The 14530-nt window shown below is 50.4% G+C and overlaps 1 protein-coding gene across 6 annotated transcripts in view; it reads left to right on the forward strand.

Moving 5' to 3' along the window:
* The window catches only part of Tiam2 (TIAM Rac1 associated GEF 2), a 172351-nt gene that overhangs the window by 138388 nt on the left and 19433 nt on the right, over positions 1–14530 (forward strand). For all 6 annotated transcript variants that reach the window (XM_048354337.1, XM_048354340.1, XM_048354339.1 and 3 more), the window contains one exon: positions 3251–3354. In XM_048354337.1, the coding sequence (XP_048210294.1) occupies positions 3251–3354 (104 nt within the window). The remainder of the gene's footprint in view (positions 1–3250; positions 3355–14530) is intronic.

Below are 14530 nucleotides of genomic sequence, written 5' to 3' on the forward strand. Positions count from 1 at the left end.
AGCCGGCATCGGGATGGAAGAGTGCTTCTTTGGGGCGATGGGCAAAGCCTCTCCCTTCCTCTGAACCACTGGGTCAGGTTTGGAAGTGACTGTGAACTTTGAATCAGACTTGAGCGTGTGGGCGTGGCGACCTTAACTTTCAGCGTCTCCCCACGTTTCTATTCTTAAGTTGGTACCCAGGATGTGACTTGAACACGGTTAAAGGAGTTGGGATTGCCAGCTCTCTGGCTGACGGTGGCATTAAGAGGGTATGCACCCACGCAGAGTTCAGGAAGAGACTGAATTACTAGGTGTCTCTTACCTAAAGCCTTGTGTTTCCCAGGCTGTCTGTCAGGGGCCAGGGGGGACACAGCGGAGTGGGAGGCGGCCGTTTCTGTACAGCCTTCCGTGTGGGGTCCACTTCTAAAATGAGAAGCACAGCCCTGCCTGCGTTCACGACCTCTCTCACAGCTGGGGCCCCGAGGAAGCTCCGTACCTGGCCCCACCTGAATGAGGGAGGCCAAGTGTGGAATGAGCTCTGACTTGGGACCTGCTGCTCTGCCCTGTCCATTGCCCAGTACAAGTGGCAGCACCTCCCCGCGCTCGATTTCCTCACAGAACGCCACGCCAAAGAAGAAAAGGGCGCATGTAGATAGCACCGGGCACTCATCTGGCCTGAACTCAGTCTGGTGACTTGTCATTGTTTGTAGTCGTGTTGCCCGCTCTTTGGGAGCTGTCGAGCCCTTGGTGCTGTAAGGCACGGTCACCCCCCAAGACACTAAACGACAACTCAAGACTCTTGAGTGTCACCCCAACGCACTGGGTGTCACCCCAAGTCCCCGAGGGCCACCCTGTGGGGTGAAGATCTCCGAGCCGTGCACGTCACGGCTCCCGCATCCCCATGCCCGGTCTCTGCAGGCGGGGGCCGGTGTTGTGTAGGGAGGGGAGGAACCCTCTCCACTTCACAGCCAGTGGCGCTCAGGATGCGGGCACAACGTGAGCGGGGCTGCGTGCAGGCGTTCACCCCGCCCCCACCCCCCGGCCCAGGACGCCCACTCAAAGCAGCCTTGTAAACAGGGGTTTCGTTTTCACCAGCCTACACTCTTCCAGAGCTAGTCTTCTATTCTTCCAGAATGAAGTGTGCATGTGCCTGTGCAAGTGTGTGCACGCACGCACGTGTGCCAGTGCTTGAGCTTGAACTTAGGGCCCGGGCCCTGCCTTTTAGCATTTTTGCTCAAGGCTGGTGCTCTCCTATGTGAGCCGCAGTTCACCTTCTGGCCTTTTCCGAGTTACTAGGAGATAGGAATCTCATGGACTTTCCCGTCCACACTGTCTTTGCCCCGACTGTGATCCTCAGATCCCAACCTCCTGCGTAGCGAGGATGGTAGGAGCGAGCCACCAGCACCCAGCTTAGAATGCACTTTTTGTGCTTCACATTTTTCGTGCCTAGGGCATGTTCCTTTTCAGGGATATAAGTCTTGGGGATGTTTGTAGACTCTTGGGAGTTGGGTTGGCAACCGTGGGCTCTGTCCAGCTTGGCTCTCCCTGTGGTTAGTGAGGGACCAGGGCAGCACTGGCCCTGGAGGGGACTCTTCATGCATGAGTACATTCTGCTGTGTGGCATTCCGTGGGGAAGATCCCAAGAGCCCCCTAGACATGGACTCCTGGGATCTTCACCGGGGCTATGAAGGCTCCCACCTCAGGGGGAACCCCCTCCCCAGCACATAGGGGGCTCTCTGAAGTTAAGGGGCCCTAGCGGTGGTGGAGGGAATTCACTGACTCATAGCTCATGGACTGCACCGTTAATCCTGGGGCAGGCGGGGTTCCTGAAGGAAGAGGGGTATCCAGTGTTCTGTCTGCATGTGCGTGCCATCCCTTTCCTCTCGCTTGCCTGAATCGAGGAAGTGAGGGAGACTCTTCTTTTAGAGACAAGCAGTAGTTGGGGAAGGTTTCTGCTTAGTGAGTTAGGAGGTTTTGTGAATACACTGACCGAATGGTTCTGAATTCTCACGGCACCACATCGCCTCTCGTGATGGATGTCTCCACCATCGCATGCATGACATCTCTGGCGATGTCCCCCTGTCGTCCGCCTCTCCATCGGCCTCCAGGGCTTCTCCTGCTCCTGCTGGCGGAGCTCTTCTTGGGACTCCAGGTCGTGATCGTTTCCGTATTACCAGGACCTAGCCCCTGTCAGCTGTTTAGTGGGTGCTGGGAGATCTCTGTGGTGAGCGAATGCATGTGTGGACAGCGTGTCCTGCTTCCCGTGCCTCATGTAACTCTGGAAATACCGAAGCTGGTTGTGTGCAAGGTAAAGGCAGGAATCATGCAAATGTGGTCCCGTTACCTAGGCAATGTGCTCTCTCTCACATGGAGCGCCTCCTGTGACATTACTCCCGCTGATTCTCCTGCACCCCTTTGTAGGCGTGCTTCCAGGGTTCTCTGCTGGCTCTGAGCATGTTCTTTGGTGGATGCCATCCTTGCCCTGACCTCCTGAAGACCTTTCTGAGCCTGCGCATCCCCGCTAGGAGATGAGTCTTACCCTAAAATTCTATAAGAATAAAAGGAGTAGGTCTTAAGCTCTCAACATAACAGTCACGGGCCTCTCACACTCTAGCACTCTGAATCTGTTACCCTGAGAGCTCTGGGGAGAAGTTTTGGCGGGCAGGGACCACTGACGCCATTTCTTCCCCCGTACTCTCTCTAAATCAGCAGGGGCTGCTCAGAGTAGGACTTTTCATTAGGATGATGGAGCTGAGGGTGATGCCAGAGTCAGAGTGAACACTTGCCAGTGAACCACTTGTGGATTAGTGTCTGTGATAGTAGATCTGTTACATCATTGGTTCTCCTCCCCCGCCCCTCCAAGCTATCCCTGTAGTTTTGTTCTTACTTGGCCCCAAATGAGGAAATACCACCAAAAGTCCCTGGTGTTTGATTCCTGGTCTAGATGAATTATTTCAGATCAGCGCTTAGTAAGGTGTAGTTTGCCTAAAAATGGGAAAATCCACAGGGCATTGAAAGTGTGATGTCGGCTGGTTTCCTTCGCCCACAACTAGAAAAAGCTGTTGGTGCCTTGGTTAGTAAGAGCTCCAGTCTGTTTCAGTAGCACCGGCTATGTGCGCATTGTCACCTGGACGGCATCAAGGACCTACTGTGTGTTTCCCAGTAGCCGTTAACCTTTTTCTTCGTTCCCTCCTGTGAGCCACTAAACCAGTCGTTACCACTTCCTGCAGGTGGCCTAATCTGTTCTGTGCTGTTGTCACTTTTCCTGCAGATTTCAGCAACGTCCCTGACATCACGACTGGTCTGAAAAGGAGCCAGACGGATGGCACTCTGGACCAGGTGTCCCACAGGGAGAAGATGGAGCAGACCTTCCGGGTAAGCGTCTGGTCCAGACTGCAAACCGAGAACCGGGCAGGCCAGGGTTAATTCTCATCTTTTGTGGAGATGGTGCTGGGTTTAAACATGGAGTTTTCCAGTCCCTACCTCTAGCATTGGATACAGATAGGTTTTGTTTTTTTCTTTAAAGATAATAGTTTCCGCTGAGTACTGGTGGCTCACACCTGTAATCCTAGCCAACCCAGGTAGAAAAGCCCATGAGACTTACCTCTAATGAACCAACAAAAAGCTGGAAGTAGAGGTGTGGCTCAAATGGTAGAGCTCCAGCTTTGAGAGAAAAAGCAAAGCAGGAGCACAAGGCCCTGAGTTCAAGCCCCAATACCAGCGTGCGCACACACACACACGCGCACACACACACAGTAAGATAATAGTTTCCAGGCTGGGTATAGTGAAACATACCTGTAATCCCAGCACTGAAGAAGGTACATTGTGAGTTCAAGGCCAGTGTGGCCTAAATATTGAGACCCTGTCTTTGAGAAAAACCAAACCAAACAAAAAGTATTTGTAGTTTCCTTTTCCACTGTTTATTTCATTTTAATTTTTTCTTGTTATTATAAAATTGATAGAGGGATTACAGTTAACCATTATTTATTTTTCACAAATCATTTGCAGTAGTCAGAAGTCCCCCATGACTTCAGCAAGCCGTCAAAGAATGAGGCAGACAAACCATTAGGAAGGGGTTGCTGAGTGACCTTGACAAGGAACTCCTGAGCTCAGGTGTTCTGAAATTATTACTAAATTATGATATTACTATTATATTATGATTTCCTTTCTGTCCTACGTAACTCTTTTAGCTAGAGACCAATTAGTTTTGGAATGTTTTTCATTTTATTATACTACAGTGTGTGTGACACAAAATTTGCTACTGCCCTCTGTTTTCAAATATATACACCAGGGGCTGGGAATATGGCCTAGTGGCAGGAGTGCTTGACTCGTATACGTGAAGCCCTGGGTTGGATTCCCCAGCACCACATATATAGAAGATGGCCAGAAGTGGCACTGCGACTCAAGTGGCAGAGTCTCTGCTAGCCTTGTGCAAAAAGAAGCCAGGGACAGTGCTCAGGCCCTGAGTCCAAGGACCAGGACTGGCAACGGAAAACAAAACCAATAAATCAAATATATACACCACTGGCACTGAGGCACACATGAGGCTTTGCTACTATCACCTCGTCCACAGCCAGAGCTTCCTGACCGTTCCCCTTCATTCCCCTGGACACATCAACCATTCTTTCTTCTCCTTTGCAATTCTAGATTCCTTACCTATGAACGGAATCGTGTAGTATCTGTCCTTAACGTAGTCTTCTAGGTTCATCCCTGTGGTTGTATGTATCAGATTCTCCCCTCCCGCTTTTTTTTCTCTGTTGGTCATGGGTCTGGGTCCCCTTCCATTTTAAGGCCTAGTCCAGTGTGTGCATAGATCACGTTTAGCTGACCCATTCCTCCGTCTGTGGGTGGATAGTAGCTGGTGTGAGCCATGCTGCAGTACGCACTGCTGGAACCCTCAGTGCAGTTCTTCGGTGTCACACATACACGCCTTCAGAATGTAACAGTTAGCTCACAAGTAATTCTGTTGGGCCTTTGGGGGACCAGACCAGCTGTTCTGCACAGCACTCTCCCACCACCCATGTACCATCTCTCCCCATCCTTGAGCGCAGTCATAGATTCCATCCTTTCCTACTGCTCACCGTTCAGAGCTGAACTCTTGGCGGCGGCCTGCCATTGTCATGATTTCATCTTGACTACAATAAGAATGGAGGAGCTGTCAGAGGTATTTATAGAAAAGGTATGGAGGACCATGTGCCAGTGGGGTTCACGTGAACACTGGCAGGTGCCGGTCCCTTGGTGGAGAGCAGGTGGCACACCCTGGAAGATGGTGAGGTCTGCTATGGAGGGATGGGCCAGGTGGACCGCATGAGCCTGGCCCGCCTCAGGGTGGTCACCCGTACTCCTTTCTCCTCCCCGTCCCTACCTCCTGACTCACTCCCCTCCCTCTCTCCCTCCCCACAGTCGTTCTTCTGTATTGGTCTCATTGTCCTTCTGCAATGTGTTTTGTGTGTGTGCCAGCCGGATGGCCTGAACTCAGGGACGAGGTGCTGTCCCTGAGCTTTTCCATTCAAGGCTGGTGCTCTACCACTTGAGGTACAGCTCTACTTGTGGCTTTTTGAAAGAGATAAGTGTCTCACAGACTTTCCTGCCTAGGCTGGCTTTGAACCGTGATCATCAGATCCTCAGCCTCTTGAGTAGCTAGGATTATGGGCATGAGCCATCAGTGCTCGGCTGACACATTTATGTATGTATGTATGTATGTATGTATGTATGTATGTATGTATGTATGTCGTGGGGCTTGAACTTGGGGCCTTAGCACACTGTCCCTGAACTCTTCTGCTCAAAGTAGCACTCTACCACTTTGAGCCACAGCACCACTTCTGGTCTCACGGACTTTCCTGCTGGGGCTGGCTTTGAACCATGATCCTCAGATCTCAGCCTCCTGAGTTGCTGGAATTACAAGCATGACTCACCAGTACTTGGCACTTTTTAAAACTGAAAGTCTGTCAGCATTTTCAGTGCTAGAACTCTGTTCTATTTCTAGTGTGTTATTTCTTCTGGAAGCCTAATATTGTGGTTAATGTTCATACAATTTTAATGATGCAATGGACCTAGAGCATCAAGTCATTTTGTGTGTGAGTGCTAGTCCTGGGGCTTGAACTCAGGACCCAGGCACTGTTTCTGAGATTATTTTAGTCAAGGCTGGCACTCTATACCTTGAGCCATAGCTCCATTTCTGACTTTTTGGTGGTTAATTGGAGATGAGAGTCTCAGAAGCTTTAGTACCTGGACTGGCTTTGAACCTTGGTCATTGGATCTCAGCCTCCTGAGTAGCTGGGATTATAAGCATGAGCCACTGCACCTGACCAAATCAATATGTATTGATTGATTTGTCTTAACCTTTTTCTTTAAAAGGAAAAAACTAAAACAGAAAGCAAAGGCCCTGTGGAATAAAGCTCTGTAGTTAAGGTGAGGGCTGTGATATACAGACATGGCTGGTGTTGAAGGGAAATTACTTACAATGCCAGCCGGATAATGATTTTTCTCTCCGTGATGATCTGTGACTTATACATTAAAGTTCTAAAGAAGGAAATTAATTACTCCCCGCCCCCCGAAGCTTTATGAAACAGCTACATGAGAAGTTAGCCTACTAAGGTAGCCAGTGCTATTCTATGACAGTCTTGTCATAAGTACTCAAAGCAGGACCATCAGGAATTTAGAAAAAGGAGAAAATGCAGTTCGGGTTACCTTTGGGGTCATCTCAGCTTCCACTGTTAAAAGTGGTGAAGGGAGAGATACACACGTATGTCTGCACACGTACCCAGGAACAGGAAATGGAAGACCCATGTAAGGGAATACAGGTTGGATATCCTTCATTCAAATGACTGGAGTAAGACCGGAAGTGTTTCAGAGTGGGCGTCCCCCCTGCCCCATTTAGTAATACTGACATAACATAATGCGATATCTCGGGGAAGGCACTCCGGGCCCCCCCACAGAATCCATCTGTGCACCAGGCACCCCTGACCCATACACCCAGAAGGCGGAGTGGACGGTGTTGTCGGTCTCCTTACACTTTGGCCGTGCCTCACAGGAAATCAGGTGTGGAATTCGCTTTGTGGCATCGTGTTGGTGTCTCAGGTTTTGTGGCACCTGGGGTATCGGGGTTTTTTGCATTAGGGTGTGAGCAAGTTAGATGTGTGCTGGCCAGGTCCCCTCAAGTCTGAGGGCATCTCTTACCTGGTGTTCAGAGGTGGAGATACCCACATATAACAGTGGACTTCCGTTCACTACAAGCAGAGCGAAGAGATTCCCATGGCTTTGTGTCCTTTGTCTCTTGGGACAAATGAATCCAGGGCCACCAGCAGAAGTCACTGTGATGGAAAAGAGAGGATCAAACTTGAAGAGTTTAAAAAAGTGACCTCCTGGAAACACCGGGTTATTTCTGGAAGCAGCCATCTTCTGTGTGTGTGTGTGTGTGTGTGTGTGTGTGTGTGTGTGTGTGTGTGTGTGTGTACGCATGCGCGTGCTGGGGCTTGGACTCAAGGACCTGGTACTGTTCTTTATCTTTTTCATTCAAGGCTGGTACTCTATCTACTACAGGAAGCGCATCTCCACTTCTGGCTTTTGCTGGTTAACTGGAGATGTGTCTCATGGACTTCCCTGTCCAGGCTGGCTTTGACCTGGGATCTGTTGATCTCAGCCTTCTGAGTAGCTAGGATGATTACAGTCATGAGCCACCAGCTCTTTGTTCCTCTTCTGTCTTTGAAGCTGTGATCTTGGGGTGCTGTCTTGCGTGTGTCCCCAGTGTGTGCTCGGAGTGGCCGCTGCCTCTTAGTTTCTTTCCCATTTGGCTTAGGTTGAGCCTGGGCTATTGGGGATATTTCGCTAACAAGGATCTTAGACTTGAGAATAAGGAGTAATTTCCATTGAAAACCATCCAAAGCTGACTTGATCAAGCACAGCTGTACCCAGGCTTTTGACAGCCCCGCAATTTCTGCAAATGGTTCATAATTGATTGCCTTCTCCCCCTCCAAGGGTGCCCATTACTGTCAGAGCTCTTTGTGTGACCCTGTCAGCCTCTCCTGGGTGGAGAATTCTCTCTCCCCAGTGTTGTTAGCAATTAGCCTGCACTATTGTCATCATCGGGTGTTGGAAAGGAATAAACACTTTGTCTTGGAGTGAGGGGGTTGAAAGAGTCTTTGGTTTGTTTTGGGGACTTGAGGCGTGTGAAGCCGTCCCCCCCCCGCCCCCCGCCGAAATGCAGCTCACCTTCCCCGTTCTGTGCGCGTGGAGCTGGCTCTGGACATGTGGCACTTGGCGACTTGGTCGTTGCCACGTCTGCAAAGCCTTGCTGCTTCTCCAGGGCGGGCAGGCTGGCAGGAGCGGTGGGTGCAGAGCAGGGAGGTAGGTGAGCCTTCCCCAGTCACCACGCTGCTGCTGTGGAGGGAGGATGGCTGGGTGGCGCCAGGGCGTCCTTGTGGGTGGGTGTGGCTGAGAAGAAGGGGGGGGGGAGCTTTTTCATTTCATTCGCTGGGAGGGAGAGGGAGAGGGCTCTGCCTTCTACCCTGCTGGAGAACTGCCTGTCGACCAAACCCTACTGGGACCGGGGGGCAGGCTCCTCTGAATATGCCCTTTCCATGAGCAGCAGGTAAGTGAAGACGGGCTTGGGATTCCCAGGTGTAGCTCCTGATCCAAATGCAGGCCGGCCGGCAGGGTGTTCCTTCTTCATCAGAAGATGCCTTTATTCTAACAGTGTCCAAAAACGGTTACGCAGATGAGGAGCTATCTGTGCTTTTCTTTCCAGAAGGGACTCTGACAGTACTCTTGGAGCCTGAGAAACCCCTTTTGTGTAGCAGTTGTGTGTCATGGTTAAACTTTTCTTCTTTCATCCTGAGGTCGTCAAATTGATCTCTGCAGTAATTTATTGGTTTGAAATAAAAAAAGCCATCATCAAGGCCTATGGAAACATCTACTCCGTATAATTATGTTTGGAAAGCGAAAAAGGGGGAATTGGAACATAGCAAATAATTTCATGATTGCTAAATTTCTTTGGAGCAGAGTACTTACTTGTACTGGGCTTATACCGTAAAAGCAAATCTACAGAAATGAGCCCCTTTTTCAACCAGATTAAAAAAAAAAAATTTAGTGCTCCCTGGTTAAATAATTTTGCAGCTTTTTGGAAGAATTTTATGTAATCACCTAGTATAGCAGTGATTATTTTTGCAGTTGGTAGGCGTTGTGTTGATAGAACAGCCAGCTCTGGAGATCTGGAGATATACAGCATGACAAGTGTGTGTGGTGCTGTTGCCGATCCAATTTTAAGACATATTTTGTCCTGTTTGTGTTTGCAAAGTAGAAGGAAAGAATGCAGGCTAATGGCAAGATTTTCACTACACAGGGTGAGCGTCCCTTGTGTTTAATGCTTGACTCCTGCCTACCCACCTAGCTCCACCTTTTGAGGTTTTTCCACAGGAGTCGTTTTTAGAGTCTGCACATCTCAGAGTCTAAAGCTAAAACAGAAGGTTTGGGGGCTACATGCTTAGTTTTAGGGGCTACATAGTTTTCCAGGCTTCTCCAGGAGTACGTGTTTTTGCGTACTTCCTGCATTATTTCCAGGTCTTCTGGATTGTAAGATGTTTCTAGTAAGAAGATCTAAAATATTAAAATATAAATATAGATAAAAATGTAGTTAATTTACAATCCATAGCCCTTCTGAATGGCAGCTCTTTGGTAGATTAATCACTATCCTTTTCTTAAAACTACATATCCTTGCTTCTAAATGCAAGTTGCCTGGATGAATTCCAATCAGAGAACCTCTTCAAAGCAAAGTATTTGTGTGTGACATTTTCCTGTAGTGAAGACAATCTCCCATGAAGATTTTGTCCCAGTTGTTTTTTCTTGCAGGTTGCTATATATTGGAAAAAGACATCTTGCTCCATTGGTTGGAAACTATTTTGTGTAATGGTCCCCAAGTGTGAACTGGGGCAAGTTGTGGAACTTTTAGACAATTTTTACTCTCTAAACTCTCCTTCCCTGGTATTTCTCTTCATGTCTGTGTTTGTGGGTGCTACTCAGTTCACTCACCTAGTTGGCTCATGGTGGGGACTTGATGGTTGAAGAAATCATATGTAAGCGCATTAGCCTTCTAAGAAAACATAACTGAAATTGGTAGGTGTGCAGCGTGCAAGTGTCTTTGTTCACCCAGTGTTAGTGGTGAGGTCCAAGCCCTGCAAGTCAGTGGCCTCAAAAATGGGGTCTTGTGGGCTCTGTGGTAACTTCCCAGAAGACAAGACCCCCAACCCCCAATCCAGTGGATTTTTCTCAGATACCGTGCAGCGTTGTGAGTTGATGAGCTTTCCCGAAGCATTGCCGAAAGGGCTAAAAGGGCCCACCGATGGGTGTCTGCCTTCATCCAGAGCCGTGGGGCTGTGAAAGCGAGACACTTGGCCGGGCGGGCCCCAGAGGCCTGGCTAGTGAGGAGGTGGTGGGGCGCTGTCTCTCTGGAAGAGAGATGGCCAGGACACAGACTGGAGAAGGCCTAGTGCAGGGCTGAGGTTCTGCACCGGGCGCTCAGTGGCAAGTTGGTGACCTTATTTCGAGTGACTGTGCCATGTTTTTCGCTGGACTCTGAAGGGCATTTTGCTCTCTTTGTAGTTAGCTGGCTTGCTTTTTCCTGGCTCCAGGCGATCCGTGGTGCGCTCTTCTGGGTCTGTCCCTGATCCTTAGGGTTGAAGTGTCGGGTGGGTTTGTCCCTCGTCCCTAGGCAAGCTGTGATGGGAATCCTGCCCTGCTGGTTGCCTGGGAGCACTTCACACCCCTGCTCAGCAGGGTTAGAGGAATCACTCCTGTATTAAGATGTGAGAGAGAGGTGACCCCCCCCCCCCCATCCCATGCAAGGTGCTGGCCAGGGGGGAAGAGGGGAGGGGCAGTCAGGAGTGAGCCCTCGCTCTGCACAGTGACCTTGAGTTTGGAGAGCACAACAGGGCTTGTCCTGTGCCCGGAGGGGGAGGAGGGAGTCGGCGGGGAAGGAAATTTGGAGAATCCTGCTGGGGTGACCTTCCTCCTGACCCCTTGCAGCCCAGCCACCGGGGGCCAATTCCTCCTGGGCCTAAATGGAAGCGGACTGAAATGAGGGCAGACGTTGTTGCCGAGGGCCAGCCTGGGCCCAGGCACCGTCAACCCTCACCATCAGGATGGTACCTGAGGGCCAGCCCCTGTCAGACCTCCCGCATGGGTGTCGCTCGTGGATCGATCCCTGAGCTGGGGCCCCCACGCTGACTTTCCATGCAAGTGTAGCACCAAGTCAGTGGGTTTTTTGTTTTTTTTTTTTCTTTCCACATGAGAAATCTGGAATAGATGGAGTTCAGGAGCAGAGTACTTAAGTGTGGCAAGGAGAGACTTGAGGCTTGCAAGAACAGAAAGCCCAGAGCACCAACTCGGGGAGGCTCCCGGCGCCCCCTTAGCCTTCCTGTGAGGAAGGCTGGAAGGACTCAAAGAGGTCCTCCGTGCCCATCTCTTTTTCTCTTTCCATCTCTGCCAGCTGTGGACGAAGCTGGGCTCCTCTCCCTTTGTTCCTCGCCCCAAGCCCGGCTTTCCCGGCTTTCCCCACCCGTTTCCTAATTCTTCTCCACGTCCCCTGTTTTTGTTTTTTTTTTCTGGAAGAAGAATACGTTGTTATGGGAGTCATCTTCCGAGTGGCGAGGAGAAGGAGGAAGCCGGGGAGGGCGCGGAGAGGATCGTGGAGCTGGGGAGAATCACCGCGGGGTGGGCTGGAGATCAGGCTTGTCAGGTGGGGCCCCGGGCTCTGAATGAACCCCGCTGCCAGGCGCCCAGGCGCGGAAGGGGTAATTATCCTCCCCCTCCTGGCACTGCTGGCACGGTGACTAACAGGAAAGTGACGGGAGGCGCCCAGGGGCGGGGGGTCGACCCTGACCAGGCAGTGATGCTTTGTGGGCGTGGTGGGCTTCACCTGGTGGCTCGTGTGCACCTTCTTCTTCCTGGTAACGGGGACCCGGACTGTGCTCCCGTCTTATCTGCGGCGAGGGATGCATATCTCTCCAGGGAGTAGCGGCCTGGGTGGCGGGACAGCCTCTGCCGCCCTGGACCCCTCGGGGCCCTGCGGGGGGGGGGGGGTTCAGCCCTCCCTCTCAGTTCTTATTTCCTCTCTAGCTTGCTTGGGTTGGAGATAAGAGAGTTAGGGAGGCCTCGGGACAGTTAGGCCGCCCCCCCCCCAACTTCTGCAACCCCCCTGCTTGGAGTCTTGCATGTTCTTAGGAGGTCTGGGCACGTGGAGTTTGGCCCTATGTCCTGCACTGAAAATCGCTCCCTTAGTCCTGGGTTAGGGCGTATTCACCCACAGTCTGCCTTGTCTGCGGTCTCTTCCTGCCCGTCCCCCGTCCCTCTCTCACCCAAGGCTTTTGCTTGATGTCACTTCATGTGGTCATGAGCAAGGAAAGCTGTTTAAAGAAAAATAAATCTGAGCCAGTCACTGGCGGCTCCTAGCGACTCAGGAGACTGAGACCAAAGGATTACGGTTTGAAGCCAGCCCAGGCAGGAAAGTCTAGGAGGCTCTTTTCTCTAAGTGACAAGCCTAAAGCCAGAAAAGAAGCAGAGCTGTGGCTCAAGGGACAGAGCTCTAACTGTGAGTGCAAGAGCTCAGGGACAGTGCCCTGGCCCTGAGTTCAAGCCCCAGGACTGGTGTACACACACATACACACACACACACACACACACACACACACACACACCCCACACACCCCTTAAAAGACCCCCAAGATGATGTGCACTGGCCTTCTGTGGTCATTCACACAGTTGGCTGAAGTGAAATCTCTAAGGTTGGTAGACGTTGTTCAAGGTAAAGTTTAGTCAAGGTCATGTTGTTTAGTTTCTTTCATGTCCTATTTTACCTAGTTCGGGAACTTATTCTGAGCATTTGCAAAGCTGATGGAAGCCTGGAATCTCCGGAGAATAGCTCATCCATGTATGCTTAAAAAGTTGCCCACGGAAGTCTTCTTCCCAGTGCAATCCACGGGGCTCACTGTTCTGACTTTGAACAAACATCTGAGTCATCTCCAGCCTCCGATTTCACTTAATATTGACATTTCAGAATCAGCGATCAAGTACCTGCCATGTGAAAAGCTCTGTGTTTGTTTAGTCAGGTGGCACTTTGAACTTTGTTTTGCATCTTCCACTCTAATTGGTTGGATGGGATTAGCTATTAATGTTTTTTTAATTTATTTTTTTAAAAATGTGTTGCAATGATGGTGAGCGTAGAATATCAACTCCATCACGGCAGTACATTTTTGGGCTGAGACCAGAATGGATTATATTGGTGGCAGAGGTTATAGCTCCGTGTTGTTGAACATCAGTGGGAACATTATATCACAGTGTTTGAAGAGTTTTGTTTTTTATAACTAGTGGAAAAAAGTGGGTTTCTTCGTTATGCAGCCCAGGCTGGCCTAGAACTTGAAATCTTCCTGCTCTAGCTTTAGTGTTGGGATCACAGGCATGATCTACCAAATCAGGCCAGAGCAAGATTTTGAATGCTAATCTGAAACTGCAACTTCATATGCACACTTTTTTTTTCTTTTGCATTTTTTAAAATAAGAAAAACTCTTGTTGGGTAGAGAAGAGTTGGTGCACTCAGCTTAGGGGTGCCTAGGCTGGGATGTCTCCCCAAGTTTTTATCCAAAGTGTGTGAGAACTGCCTGTCACTGGTTCCTTTTCCTGTGAAGAACAATAGAAGTCACAACCATCTCATTTGGGCTTGCACTGTTTAGATGCCTTATGTGTTATCTAATGGTTCGTCTTGACCAGGAGCGGTGGGGTTGCACCAAACTATTTATTCAAGTCTTCTTCAGTAAGTCCTGCTGATGTGTCAGCCATTGTTATCTATTTTAGTCACTGGGCAGACTTAAGAGGATGCGTTTACTTCTCAGTGCTGCTTTCATGCTCATTACTCAGGGCAGAGTCTTACCTTTTCCTAATGGCCCAGCCCCCCAGTGGAGCTGCTTACATTAGAAAAGAAGTTCTGAGCAATTATTTTGAGTCACTTTGCAATTTCCTCTGGAATCTCCGTGCCAGCGGATTCACGCGTCAGGGTGAGAGGTGGGCTGGGGAAGGAGCGCGGGTGGTGGTGTGGACTAGTCCTCCACTGTCGGCTGCCCAGTGCTGAGCGTGGGCCATTAGCTGCCATCCTTGGTCCCCTGCTCTTCCAGAGCCAGAGGACAGGGCAACAAGGACAGCAATAACAGACTCTCCCTCACTGGTGTGGGGGAGAGGAGAAGGGCAGAGAGGTTTTAAGGGCTCCCTTCTGGCTGGCCTTGCAGCGTTGTTCTCTAGTTTGTGGTCTGTCCAGCTCTCATCGTATCCTTCCTCCTCTGCTCTCCGCATCCTCTGATTCTTGTCTGCTTTCCACCTTCTCTGGTGTTGCCGGCCGAGGAAGCCGTGACAGGTGCAGTTGCCTGGAAGGTTCTGGTGGGGTGGACCCCAGGCTGGGGGTTTAGGGTTGGCTGCTGTAAACCACAGGTGTGCAGGATAGGAGGAGCCCTGCCCTGCTCTCTTCCTTCCTGTTGCAGCATATGGATGTTGGCGGTCCCTTAGCTCCTGG

Source organism: Perognathus longimembris, chromosome 9 (assembly GCF_023159225.1).
Source record: "Perognathus longimembris pacificus isolate PPM17 chromosome 9, ASM2315922v1, whole genome shotgun sequence".
Classification (NCBI taxonomy): Eukaryota; Metazoa; Chordata; class Mammalia; order Rodentia; family Heteromyidae; genus Perognathus; species Perognathus longimembris.